General features: G+C 38.5%; 1 protein-coding gene across 1 annotated transcript in view; it reads right to left on the bottom strand.

Annotated features, from left to right (window-relative positions):
* The window catches only part of Rars1 (arginyl-tRNA synthetase 1), a 39,439-nt gene that overhangs the window by 7,995 nt on the left and 16,701 nt on the right, over positions 1 to 14,743 (bottom strand). Inside the window, exons 10-12 of the mRNA XM_003473185.5 lie at positions 8,803 to 8,981; positions 8,101 to 8,210; positions 6,476 to 6,581 (exon numbers count right to left, since the gene is read on the bottom strand). Of these exons, the coding sequence (XP_003473233.1) occupies positions 6,476 to 6,581; positions 8,101 to 8,210; positions 8,803 to 8,981 (395 nt within the window). The remainder of the gene's footprint in view (positions 1 to 6,475; positions 6,582 to 8,100; positions 8,211 to 8,802; positions 8,982 to 14,743) is intronic.

Here is a 14,743-nt window from a genome sequence, read left to right as displayed (position 1 = left end):
GGAGATGCTCAAAAGTTTACACGGACACTTCACCAGGTCTCTGCCCACTGAGATGCAAGATTGCTGGAAAACATTAACCACAGATGTTCACTGAGACCTTCCCGCCTGATGTCTCCTGCCTTCTTTCCATCCTTCTCTTTGTTTGGCACACATCTCTTGTGCTCTCTCTGCCTGAACCCAGGTACAATAAATTCCACGCCACGGTGCCTTTACCCAAGCCTGGTGGGCTCTGCTGCTTACTATGTTACACCTGTGTGTTCACACATGGCCCGTACCTGCCCAGAGCACAGACCTAGTGACTAGCACCAAAGCAGTGTCTTGCACTAGAAGGGGAGGTGGTGGCTAAGGGACCAACTAACTGTGACATGGGGACTGTTCCCTCTCTATTCCCAAAAGGCCAACACCAAAAGACACTGATTACAACTGCACAAAATATAGGTTGATAATGCTATATGGAACCAAACTGACAAATCTAACTGGAACCAAACTGACACATTAAGATACAGGTAAAAGTCTCTTTCTTTTCTGTGTCATTCTTTAAAAGTGGCAGGGGCTGGGGATTTAGCTCAGTGGCATAAGCGCCTGCCTTGCAAGCAGGCAGTCATGAGTTCGATTGCCTAGTACCGATAAAAAGGAAAAAGACAAAAAAAAAAAAAAAAAAAAAAAAGTGGCAGAGAAAACTGATTCACCAATGCACAATCCACATCAAGTATGAGAGAGCAGCTAACGTGACATCTCCAAAGAAAGGAACAGTCTGCAGCAACGTATCATAAAAGCATAGGACACTGATAAAATACCTGGTAAAGAATTCAGAAGAATGGCTCTAAGGAAACACAAGGTACAATACAGATCATAAAAAAAGAACCAGAAATGTTAAAAGTGAAGAATTTAAGTCATTAAAAGATCGCAGTTGAGGGCCTCAACGAAACACTAGAATAATTTCTGAAATATCTCAATAACATATACACACACAGATGCGCTGAGAAGGCAAAGAGAAGGGGAAGACAGCACAGAAAACCTGTTCAACAAAACACCCGGACAATTCCTCAATCCTGAGAACTAAATGGACATGCAGGTTTACGAGGCACAACAGACCCAAATAGATCTGACCACAAAGTTTCGCAAGGTGGAGTATTATAAGTGAAGTGAAAACTAAGACAGGAACACAAAACCAGAAAGGTCATCTGAGGGCAGCACATAGGCAGATGTATTAGTAGAAACCTTATAGAACAGGAGGGGAAATATTGACGTATTTCAAGTTCCTCAAGAAAAACAAAACTGAATTTTTTTTTAAAGTAAAACTACTGTTTTACTTTCTGATTAATGGTACTGCTCTATTCAATATTGTTTTGATAAGTTTATAATGTTCTGTATTTTTTTTTATTTTGCTATACCTGATTCAAAGAACAATGATTGTGAAGGTAATGAGATATACTGTGGTACCTATTCCTGTTATCCCAGTAACCTACCGTGAAGTTCTGTACCAACTTCACTACACTGTCTAAATTGGCTTTGTTCTGTCTTGTTTTGTTGTATTTTATTACCTTCACAATAATAAAAAAATTAAAATAAATTAAAAAAAGAAAAACAAAATTGATAACCAAAGAATACTATAAATCTCAGCAAGGTTCTTGAAACAGAGAAACGTTTTCAAGGTTAAGTGAAAATCCAGGACACTCATCATTACTAGACTGGCAACGTAAGATATAGTTAGGAGAGCCATGCATCCAGGAAGTGAAGAACCATAGCTACCACTCTGAAGACATACTGCAAGAGCAGAGAAGGTAACCAAGTCTTACCAATGAGCTTTTTTTCTCTTGACATCCTAAATTACAGAAGGAAAGGTTTATTTAGCTCGCTGTTCGTAGGATTCAGTCCATAATCAGCTGCCTGCAAGGAAAGACGGCATGGCAGCAGTGCTAGCAGTTCATGGGAATGGAAGACAGCAAAAGCAACAAGCGCAGAAGGGGAGGAGAGCACTGCTTTTCTTCCCTTACACAGGTCATCTGCCCTAGGGTGGGAGCAGTACTCAGACCCAAACCCAGTGCTAGACCATGAGCCAATCACAAACTCTAGATTCAGCCAGCTCCGAAAAGCCTAGGCCCTCCATGACCATGTGAGGCTTTGGGGGGCCATCCAGTCACAAACCATAACATTCATCAAATCACAAAAATAAACCTTAGAAGAAATGGTATACAAAACAATAGGAAAACAATATGGAAAAAATAAGTTCTCATTAAAAAAATCTTGAATTTAAAATTCCTCAATCAGAAGCTGTACATGCCTGTAATCCTAGTACTGGGGAGGCAGAGGCAGGAGGACCGCTGGAAATTTAAGACCAGCTTGGGCTACAATACCTTATCTCAAAAGGACAAAAAAAATTCATAGAGATGCTAAATGGTAAAGCAATAAAACTCAACTTTAGGGTGCTAAAAAGAAACACAACACTCTTATAATGACACACACAAACAAAAAGATAATCCATATAAATAGAAACCAAAAGGAAGCAATGGTAATCATGCATGTCCAAGAACAGGCTTTAAGTGAGAAACTGTAAAAAGGGCCAGGTATGGTGGTTTACGACTATAACCAGAGGTACTCAGCAGACAGAAAATCCCAAGTTCCCGGCCCATATGGGCAACTTAGTGACACCCTGCCTGGGCAACAAGATTAGTTCAAAATTCAGGGGGAAAAGGGAGCCGAGGCTGTAAGTCAGTGGGAAGGAACATGTATGAGGCCCTAAGTCCAATGCCCAAAGTTATAACAAATTAACACAAATGTAAAAGTACCCTATTATACAAAGTAATATTTTTTATATTTACAGACTCCAATATAAACATGGTAAACTTCAATACCTCACACATTTATGAATGGACAGATCAGCTAGACAAAAATATCAACAGAGAAATATCAGTGTTAAACTAATCCAGATAGATCTGACAGAACATTTCATCTAGCAGTTGCAGTTTTCATTCTTCCCTCAGGAAAGACCATGTTAGGTCACAGAACAAGCTGTACAAATACATGGAACCTAAACAGCATATTCTTGGAATTACTACTAGGTTATGAAAAAAACTGAAAGGCAAGTTAAAAGGCATTAACAACTTATGAACAGCTCTATGATAACAACTGAAGAAAAGCAGAAAAAGGTCTGAATACAGCTAACCTACTAAAATCAAGTCAAGAAAACACACACAACACCAGATCCATGATGACTTAATAAAACTGAGTCAGAAATATTTTCCAGTACAGAAAAGCCCAGGGTCTGATGGTTTCACTGCTTGTCTACAAAACACTAAGAACTAATAGTAATCCTCCTCAAACTATTCCGACAAATTGAAAAGGATGGAACTTTATCAAACTTGTTTTATGAGGCCAGTATTATCCTTATATATAAACCAGAAAAGAAAAGCACAACAATGACAACAAACTGTAGACCACTGGGCAGGGTGGCACATGCATGTAATTTCAACGAGTTGGAAGGCTGAAGAAGGATGATCAAAAATTTGTGACCATCCTAGTCACTAACTATACAGAAAGGCCCGGGGATGTAGTTCAGTGGTACAGTGCTTGCCAGCATCACTGGCAGCCTTAGAGTAGGGCTGGGCACCATCTCCCCACTACACACCTCCCCTATGGCTGAGTGAGACTCAGATGTGACCCAGCTGAGCATGAGCCTTGGTGGCCAAAGAGACCGTCTTTATCACCCATCTCCCCAGCTGCAGGCAGCAGGGCACTCCCAAGACTAATGCCTGCATCCTGGTGGGGCAAACACCCATTTCAGACTGCAGCGTTGCCAACTGTAGTACATGCACCACAAGCAGGCCCTTATGAGTGTGAGACTCATGTCTGACCCAGCTTAGGGGCTACCTTTGTCACTATCATAACTGCAGGCAGGAGAGGATAAACACAGGACTTCCTCAGTGCCGACTTAGTGAAACCTACCAGTAGGCAGATCACAATGGCCTCCACCCCTAAGCCAGTACTCTGAAAGGGCCCCAGTGCCAGGGAGAGGTTTAGTTTCCTTCTATCATACTGCTCATTTTGTCAGCATCACACTATAGGTGACCCATAGCAGTAAGAACCTTAGTGCTGTGCTGGCCTCTATATCATGCTGGACTCAGGATACAACACAGTATGGTGTCACTGGTGGCCACAGACCAAGGAGTCTGGGCATACCTTGGCCCCAGGGCAGGGTGGTGGCTAGCTGGATGGCCTATCCTTTTTAGGTACTCCTACTTCATGTTCAATAACACACCAATCATGGATTTGGAACAAACCTGGGCTTGGATTGAGCCCTAATGCTGAAACAATGATATCACACAGACTTATGGCAAACCAGGGCTCAGGCACCACGTAGTGCTAAAGTGGTAAAAATGACTACAGCAGAGTTAGATTCCTTGCAAGACCAAAGTAGACCAACCTGGTCAACATCTACAGCACATGGAACATTCTGCAGAACAGAACAGAACCCCCTTGCTGGTCATAAGATCAGTCTCAAGTTCAAAAAACAAAAATTGAAATCACAACAAAAACTGTGGAAACCATACAAAATACAACATGTCAATGAAATAAAGAATAGAAATACAACTTACAATAGCTACTCTTGGCATGGGTAAGTAAAATGTGGTAGAGAGTACTCTGCCATCAAGAAGGATAAACCTGAGTCATCTATCTACAGGGAAATGGATGCACCTTAAGACTTTATAGTGCATGAAACAAATCAGACACACAAGCTTAAATATAGTAAAGTTTCTCTTATATGAAAACCCAAATATAAAGAGAAAAATAAGAGAAAACAGGGTGGTGGGTGATGGGTGGTAATGAATCATCAAGAATGAATAATGCGATTGAATTACTAATAAAAAATGTCCAAGACCAAGGAGTTTAACTGCTGAGAAACACTAAACACTTAAAGAATGTATATTCTTAAATTACTCTGAAACAGTGAAGAGAAGGTAGCTCTTCCAAACTCACTCTATGAGGCCAACATTACCCGATACCAAAACCACAGAACACACAAAGAAACTACAGGCCAATATTCTTGATGAAAATACACACAAAAATCCTCACTGAAGTACTAGCTAACCAAATCATCTAATTGCACAGTAAGGAGATTATTCACTATGACCTAGTGGGATTCATCCTGAGAATGCAGAACAGTTCACCAGACACAAATCAATAAACACATTAGACAAACACAATGAAGATCCAAAGTTACAAGAATCTCAACAGATGCAAAAAAAATAATTAAAAAATTAAAAAAAAAAACCCAAAAACCATTTTAAATACCTCAACAAATTAGCTGTAGAAAGAACACGCCTGATGATAATGAACGCCACATGTAACAAGCTAACAGCTAACATCATTCCTGATGAGGGAAGATGAAAGCTTTCTCTAAAATCTGAACAAGACGAAGTGCTCACTTTCACTAGTTCTTTTTCCCCAGCACAGTACAGGAAGTCCTAGGTATAGCAATCAGGCACAAGAAAGAAAAAGTGACCAAGTTGGAAAAAAGTACAATTGTCACAGCAAATGCTATGTTCTTATATACAGAAAACTTCAGACTCCAATAATAAGACGTAATGGAGGTGTACAATATAAAAATATGCTAAAAACAGTTAAGTTACTATACACTGACAACCAGTTCTTGAAATAAACTTCAAGCATTTCCATTTATAACAGCTAAGAAAAAAAATGTAATTTTAATACTTAAAATACCACAAAATAAATTTAATAAATTTAATCCTACCTGGCCATAATGGCACATACCTGTAATCCTAGTTACTCAGGAGGCCAATACCATAGGAGGATTTCCAAGTTCCAATCCTAGCCTGCCCAACTTACTGAATCTCTGTCTCAAAAAATTAAAAGGGGTGGGTTATATAGCTCAGTGGTAGAGGGCTTACCTGGCATGCTCAACGCTCTGGGTTCAACACCTAGCACTACCAACACACCCACACACAGAGTAAACCAAGGAGAGGCAGACGATACAAAAAAACGAGAAGACACGTTTATGGATTGCAAGAACTAATACTATTAAAATGTCCACACTCCCCAAATAAAAATCTACAAATTCACTGATACCTATCAAAATCTTCCACAGAATTTTAAAAAATATGTACAGAACCACAAAAAAATGAAACACAAAAACTCAGTAGCCAAAGTATAACACAAAAAAATCACTAAGCAAAAAACCCAAAACATCAAAGCAGGAGGCAAGACAATGCTTGATCTCCTAGCACACTATAAGACAGCAGTAATCGAAATTGCACAGTACTTCCATAAAAAGGAACCAATAGAACAGAACAGACAGCATACAACGAAAGTCACACATATTGTGCAATAAAAAAAGAGAAATTAAGCCAGCCATAGGTGGACTGACTCCTCATAATTTCCTATTTTCTCAAGAGAAGAAAATTGAGAAGTCAATATGATGCATGGTATACATATCACCAGTAAGGGCTTAGATTACCTTGTCTCTCTCTTTTTCCTTCAATTTATCCAAGGATCGTTTTAGTCCTTCTTCCAGAAGGTCTATGAGGCGCACTGTTTCACCTGAACGTGTTTTAAACTTCTTCCTAAAAAATTGAAAAATGCTAATCAACCAGATTCAGAAACAGATATATATTTATTTGTTCACTCTTCTGGAATATAATGTTCAACTTAGTAATTTATACTTTCAGAGAAATTACTAATACAGGTTTACTTCTGTAATTATTTGGTTGGCAAATTCTTCATTGTAATCTTATTTGCATTTCTTTCATAAAAACAATTCAGCGGTAATCAACCCTAGAACTACATTTGAAATAGTTGGAAAGGTTTATAACACAAGGCTGCAAAAGCTCCACTGAGAGCTACTGAAATCAGAATCTCAACAGATGGGGCAAAATTATCACAAAGCATAGCTGAGATGATAGGATTTTTAAATTTATTAAACAGCATAAATCTGCATATCAAGTATACCATTTGCCTTTTTCTTGGTAAGTTAAAAGTCCTTCAAATGTAAAAACACTATAGAGGACATATGCTCTTCTTTCCAAAGCAAAGCCTACCACATTGTGGTACTTCCTCTCAAAGTCTTCTTTTCAGAGCTTTCCTTAGAAAGCATCCATTGGTTCATCTCAGGATTAAAATTCCTTTCTAGTTGGGCTGGCTGTGCTTTCCAGGGGCAGAGTGCTTGCCTAGCATGGGCTCAATCTCCCTAAACAAGGTCTTTTGACCTTCATATACTTTATAATTAAAATGATACCATGACACGTCTAGACTATCTTTTACCCTTAATTAGGATATCCTTTATATATTTTCAAGCCAAACCTTCCCAGTCACTTCACGTGATTTTCAGAAGCATGACCACCTCTGTGTGATGGTAAACAAAAACTGTCAAACAAAGATGTCATAAGGGACAGAAATGTTGACTAAAAATGATCTGAAGGCACCAATGAATTTAAGATTTTGAAATGTCAAAGTCTGTGATGGACAGTGAATATAAATACTTGATTGATATTTATGTTGTTTCTCATAAACATTGAGCAGAATGTGGGGAAATGACTAGAAAATAGAAAAGGTCAGAGTAGGAACATTACCACATAGATCTTGACAAATTTTTTAGATGAATACAAAGATGAAAACAATCTTAAAACTCAATTGGACAAGGTCCTGAATTTGATCCCTGGCACCAAAACAAACAAAAACCTCAATTGGAAACTCAATATACTTGTATTTTTTGACCAAATAAAGGGTGAAGGAAAAAGTGGACATCTACAAAATGTCAAAATGCTTGGACTACACTACTTAATATTTGGCTTAAAGTCTGAATATGTACCATTGTAGACTTCATAACTTAGATCTCTAGCAGAAACTCCCTTTCATAATGCATTGTCTATAATCTACTTTTTATTCAACTGCATACCTTTGTATTTGTGGTTTTATCCTCTGGCAATGGTAAGACATATATAAAAGGTTCAGTTAAGTTTACCACTGCAACACATATAAAACAAACTCTGGCCTTTCTCAGTCCTAACATAGTATCAAATAAAAAAGAGCCTCTCCCAAGGAATGTGAGGATCAGGTAGCAATTTCTTCAGATTTCTTACTCACTTGTCTTCTCCAAGCACCACGCCAAATCCAGCATGGAACACTCGAGTTACTTTAGGGTCATACCAACCCATCATCTGAGCAGCAGCAAACACTGTCTGGAAGTGCATAGCCTATAAAAAACAGGTAAAAAGTTACTTGCTAGTTTTTAAAAATAATTTTAAAAAAGACTTAAGGCTTTTCTGTTTAGAGATAAACATTTTCTAAAATTGCAATCACAAATCTTGTGAGCCAAGTGCTACTATAAAGGCTCTTCTTTTATTACCAATATATAAGAAATAATAAGAGGACTAGTTATCACACTACTTTCAAAAGCTTTAAAAGCAACTGGACATGGGTGAATTCACATGCAATAACTGTAATCAAAGCCAGGGATTTAGCTCAGTGGCATAAGGCCTTCCCTGCCTGATGAGCACAAGGTAGTGAGTTCAATCCTTGGTAGCCTCCCCCCCAAAAAACAAAACAATCCTTAATCAAATGCTAAGTTTTATACTTATTTTATTGATAAGAACAATTGCTGAGGTTCAGAGAAATCACCCTTTCCAGTATGTGCAGAACAGCTGGAAGCCTGGGACCATCTGTTCTTTCTTCCACAATACACTGGTGTTCTGAACCTTAATATCTAGGGAGGAATTTAGTGTCTTAGAATCAAGTGCCAGCTCCCTACCATCAGCCAATATAACAGCGGCAAATCTTCCAACTTACTTGTCCACTGTCTACAACATAGATAATCATATCTGCTTTTTCCTCGAACAGTCTTTGTTTAATAGCAGCCATGTCAGATGTGTCATAGGTATAACCACCATCTGATTTCACTATAGTCAGTGGTATGGAGCAACCCGGGACAAACACAATCTTTCTGCCATCATCCACTTGTACAAATCCTGTATTAAAACAAAAATACCAGTAATGCTAGAAGGAACGTAAGTGACTGGTCATTCTAGAACTATGCTTTAACAGTCTATGAATATTTTACAAAATATTATAGAGAGCTAAGCAAATCACATTTCTTTCACAGCACAACATACTAGAAGCCTTGGAAAGTGGCATTGGGCACAGAGATGGGCACCTACAATCACAGCACTCAGGAGGCTAAGGCCAATATGTGAAAAAAAGTTCAACATCACCGGTCATTTGAGTGATGCGAATTAAAACAACACTGAGATTCCACTTCACCCCAGAAAGAATGGCTACTATCAAGAAATCAACCAATACCAAATGTTGGCAGGGCTGTAGGAAGAAAGGAACACTTCTCTCCTGCTGGTGGGATGTAGACTGCTGTAATCATTGTGAAAATCAGTGTGGAGATTCCTCAAAAAACTAGGATTGGAAGTTCCATTTAATTCAGATATTCCCCTTCTGGGTATTTTTCCAGAAAAATTGAAAAGGTCATGCCACAGTGATGTATGTGCACTCATGTTTATAGCAATAGCTAGATCTTGGAAAAATAAATAGCTAGATCTTGGAAAAAACCTAAATGTCCATCAACTAAGGAATGGATACAAAAGATGTATATTTTTACACAATAGAGTAGTACTCAGTCATAAAGGTCAAACTCGAGACTTTTATAGGCAAATGGATGCAACTCGAGATCATACTCATAAATGAAATAAATCAGACGTGCATTGTAAAGACTGTATTGTCTCACTAGCGTGAGCTGAAACATATGTATATGTGTGTGTATATGTATGTATATGAAAAAAGTTAAGATAGTTATACTACTGATTTCTCTGAGATAACTGAAGAGAAAGGTTTGCTTGGGTACTGTTCAGACAATTGTGCTCCAGGTGACTGATTTGGGGATTGCCATGTGCAATGTGTGCACCATTGTTCTGATTGTTGTTTTGAAATTTTTTCACTTTTGAAATAAAATGGATTTGGAAAAAAAAATTAACTTCATAGTAATTCCATGCAACAACCAGCTATGCTTTCTTGCAGTTTGGGAAACTAAGGCTGGTTAAGCTCAAGGCAGCACAGAGAAGGGTTAAGCCACATTAGCTCTGATACCAGTCTGCCTAGTTTGAATTCCAGATTTATGACTTACTAGCTGTACCACCTTGTGAAGGTCACTACACAGTTTCTCTGTGCCTATTTTCTTGTCTTTAAAAAAGCAACATGAGAATGACTAGCTGTGTAGTCCAGAGGTAAAATACTTGCCTTGGGTTTGTTCCCTAGCACTACAAACCAAAACCTTAAATTTTATCGTAAAAGCTGGGTATGGTAGCACATACATCTAAACCCAATTACTGAGGAGGCTGAGACAAGAGAATGCTAAATTTGACATAGGCCTGGGCAACTTTCTGGAACTCTGTCTCAAATTAAAAGGTAAAAAGGGCCAAGGATGCAGGTTAGTATTAAAAGCATCCCTGTGTTCGACACCCAGTACTAAAGGAACAAAAACAAAACAAAACAACAAAGTAATGGTCACTAGGCTCAAGACTGATTAATTACCATGTCCCTATACCCAGTAAACCAGGCTTTCCTGCAGGCATGGCCGATTCTAGATCTGTACAGGAAATATACAAAATGATCCTGGAATACTGTATACCAAACACTACAGGAATTAAGAAAAAATTAATAATAAAAAAGTAGAAAAGCCAACGTGAGGGGGGGTATCAGTTTAACATGGGGAAATTTGAGCACTATAAAGAGTAAGGACAACTATTTGAAAAGTGCAAAGTATATTAAGTCACATTCACAATAATGCTAAAATCAAACAATACACTTATATAGATAGATGCTTAGAAATGAACCTGTTATGGGGGCTGGGGATTTAGCTCAGTGGCATAAGCACCTGCCTTGTAAGCAGGCGGTCGTGAGTTCGATCCCCAGTACCAATAAAAGAAAAAAAAAGAGAAATGAATCTGTTATTGATGACTGACACACACACCTACATACACACAGAAAACTGCAACCACCTCCACTATCTGTCATTGGTGAACTGTACCACAGAATAACTTACATAATTGTGACAAAATTTGTGCGTATGTAAATCCCAATTGACAAATTGAAAAGGAATGACTGCATAATTCCATTCTTCAGTCTTAATGAAGTAACAGAGCAGACTCATGATCACCATTAGCTACTGAAAGCACCGGAAAAAGTCTGAAGAAGAAATACATGGACAGATCAAGTTGACAGAAGCAAGTCCACTGATCTGAGTACAACAGACATTATGAAAGTGATGAGAGAAAACGTTTAAAAAGGGAAGTGTTAATCACTGTTAATTTCCTATTATCATGTTTTGAATTCCTGCATCGTTTTCACAATTTTGTTAGGTTCAGTTTTATTCTGTCTTGTTCTGTTTGATTTTGTGTCTGACAGTATAGACAGCTTTTTTGCAGATAATGGGATGTATGATGGTAGCCATTGTTGACTTCCTATTATCTTATTTTGAAGCTCTGTATCACTTTCATTGTTCTGATTAGCTTTTTTTATTCGTTAAAAAAAAAAAGTCCACCAGTCCATCTTAATGTCACAAGAAGACAGCCAAACATACAAACTACTTATATTTATGCAAAGTCAAAAACCAAATGAAACAAAATCCAGGGAAAAAAGCTGGGGATTTAGCTCAGTGGCACAAGTGCCTGCCTGGCAGGTACAAGAGCATGAGTTTGATTCCTGGTGCAAAAAAAAAAAGCAAACAAAACACAAAACAGAATCTAACTGTTACATTAGAAAATATACAGCACCGCCGCATCCAGGAGGGCACGAGGAAGAGGGCGCGTTCAGTGAAGCAGGTATGGGACTGGACCTGCTGGGATGCATTGTCACCTTCGCACCTGCCGCTCGTGTGAGGACCCAAGCCTGCAGACCTAGTGCTGAGCAGACCCCCACCACAGGAGCACCCCCGAGCGTGTGGGTTCACTGACGCCAAGCCCACAGGACCAGAGCCGCCACTGCAAACAGAGCCCAGAGAAACTGCTTCTGAAGAAACCTCTTCAGATAATAATCAAAATCAAAAATACAGACAGAACTTTCTGGTTTTCTGCCGTGATTGACCAGGATCTTTTGGAGAATTTGGCCTGCTTGCCTGGGCCCTGAACTCTGGACTGGGCAGCTGGGGGTGAATGTCCTCACACTACCCTGAGCCCCTGGGAGGGAGTTCAAGATATCTCAGATAACAGCAAATTGGGGAGGGCAGCAAAACCCCAGCAGCATGCTTTGGAAAGACCCTAAGCAATATGAAGAGGGCCAGAGATCCCCCCACCCACGGACACACCTGTCTGAAAGAAACCAGAAACATGACAAGAGATAGAAATAAAAAAACCCCCTCCAGCCACTGACCCTGGAAAATTAAGCCCAGGAGAGATAAATACAGAAGAGAAACAGTGCAGTAATCATGCAATATTAGATACAGCATCAGCGGACATAAAGAAGTATCTTCATGACCTCATAGAGGAACTTAAAACTGTACTTCTGATCCAAGTGAGGCAAGATATAAAAAGATTAATTAAAGAAATGATAAGCCCCTTCCAAGAGAACACAGATGGAAGAACGGAGGAACTCAGAAAAGGAAGACAAACCTTTCATGAAGAATATAAACAAAATCTAGAATACATGAAACAGATCCAAAGAGATTACCAGGAAACTAAAAACTCGATTGAAAGCTGGCAAAATGCCTTGACAGAAACTAAAGTTAGCCTTTTGAAACTTGAAGAGAGATTTATGGTGTGTGATCGTGAAAGAAAAGATCTTTTAAAAATAACAAGGAACCAGGAAGAAACAATACAAAGGCTAGAAGATGACAAGAGGATTAATAACTTAAGAATAAAAAACATGCGCAAAGAAGCAAGAGTATCTACAAATGAACTACAAAGAATATTCACAGATATAATTAAGGAAAACTTTCTACGCATAAGAAAAAGAAATGATATCCAGATAAAAGAGGCATATAGAATTCCAGCTACCAACAACCAAAACAGATCTACACCCAGACATACAATAATCAAGATTCCAGAAATCCACCACAAAAAAACAGAATATTAAAAGCAGCCAGAGAAAAGAAGCAGATTACCTACAACGGAAAAATTATCAAAACGACAGACTTATCAACACAAAAGAGCCTGGGGGGAAATAGTCCAAGCCCTGAAAGAAAATAACTGCCAACCAAGACTGATGTACCGGGTAAAATTCTCTCTCAAAATTAATGGAGAAACAAGATATTTCCAAGACAAGGAGGAAGTGTGGGAGTTCATGGCCACCACTCAACCCTAAAAAAAATACTGAAGGACATTCCAGAGAGAGAGGAAAAAAACCAGGATTCCAGCAACAGTGACAGAAGCCTCAGTGAATGGGACAGACACTGGAGTTGAGGAGTAAAGTGGACAAATAATGACAGAAGAATAAAATAGCAGAAATGAGGCAGAAACAGTAAGCTGTAATCCTGAATATAGATAGCCCTGAAACACTAACAAAAAAAAGAAACACAGGCAGAGTAGATTAGGAGACAGGATCCATCAAGATGCTCTGAATAGGAAATACACTCAACCTGAAAGAGGGTTAATAAATTGAGAGTCAAAGACGGGAGAACAATGCTATATGTGACAGGAAACCAGAGAGAAATAGGGACAACTTGTCCAGCAGCCACAGATAGACTGGAAAGCTATGACATTTTTGGGCAGTGTAGAACTACACAGATGGAAGGAAGGACAACCTTGTGACTTTAGTAAGTAAAGGAGTACAGCTCAAGATCAAGCTCAGGGGTAAAAAGGTTTAGCAACACTCAGATAGCTAACAGGTTGGCCCCCTAATCTAAACACTAAAAGAGCTAGTGGGACCCAAAATATACAAAGCACCCTGGGAAAGGGAAAAGGGAGGAATTGTCTAAAAAAGGAAGGCAGAGGACATTGTAAATAGTGTATCAGGATTTAAAAGTCACAGTAGTCTTATTGTCCACTCACATTAGATTTGAGGGCACAGACAGCTAACCCAAAAATAGCAGGTTATACCACCGTAACTATCCTTAATTTCCTATTAACTTACACTGAAACCCTGTATTACTTATATTGTCTTACTATGACTCATCTTATTTGAAGCTGGTTTGTTAGACCGCTGTTTAGCCTTGACTGATTTATTCGAATATGGTATCCTTGATAGTATGAAGTCTGGGAGTGGAGACAATTACTCTGAAGATGACAAGACGTAAAAGATATCCATTCTGGTTTTGATTATTAACTGCTTTCAAGTCTTACAATATCTTCAAAGTTGTGTTTTTAATAAAATAGCTATGTAATGTTATGTTCAATTATATTATGCCTGATGATGTGGACAATTCTATTGAAAATAATAAGAGAAAGCACAGTAACTACCGTAGGTCACCTAATATTGTGGTCCTATATGTCTTTCTCATTTCATGTTTTTCTAGGAATTTATTTTGCTGTCTTGTTTTGTTCTATTTTTCCCTATAATACAGAAAGGATATGCATGTAGAGATTCACACATGGGAAGAATTTCTAAACTGTCTACAGGAACACATTATATAATACACGATGTAATGAACGGATGCTTTGAAGAAGAGACACTAAGAAACCCAGTGCTAATTCTGTAGCATTATGATATGAAATCTAGCAAAATTATCATTCACTGTTCAGAGTGATATTAGTCTAGTTTCTTATGTTCAATTTCAGTATATGTAAGGATAAAG

This window comes from Cavia porcellus, unplaced genomic scaffold, assembly GCF_034190915.1.
Source record: "Cavia porcellus strain 051 isolate PalLab524CR breed Dunkin Hartley unplaced genomic scaffold, mCavPor4.1 scaffold_19, whole genome shotgun sequence".
NCBI classification, from domain to species: domain Eukaryota; kingdom Metazoa; phylum Chordata; class Mammalia; order Rodentia; family Caviidae; genus Cavia; species Cavia porcellus.
Note: the sequence above shows the minus strand (reverse complement) of the source record. Positions and strands in the feature narration are given on the sequence as shown.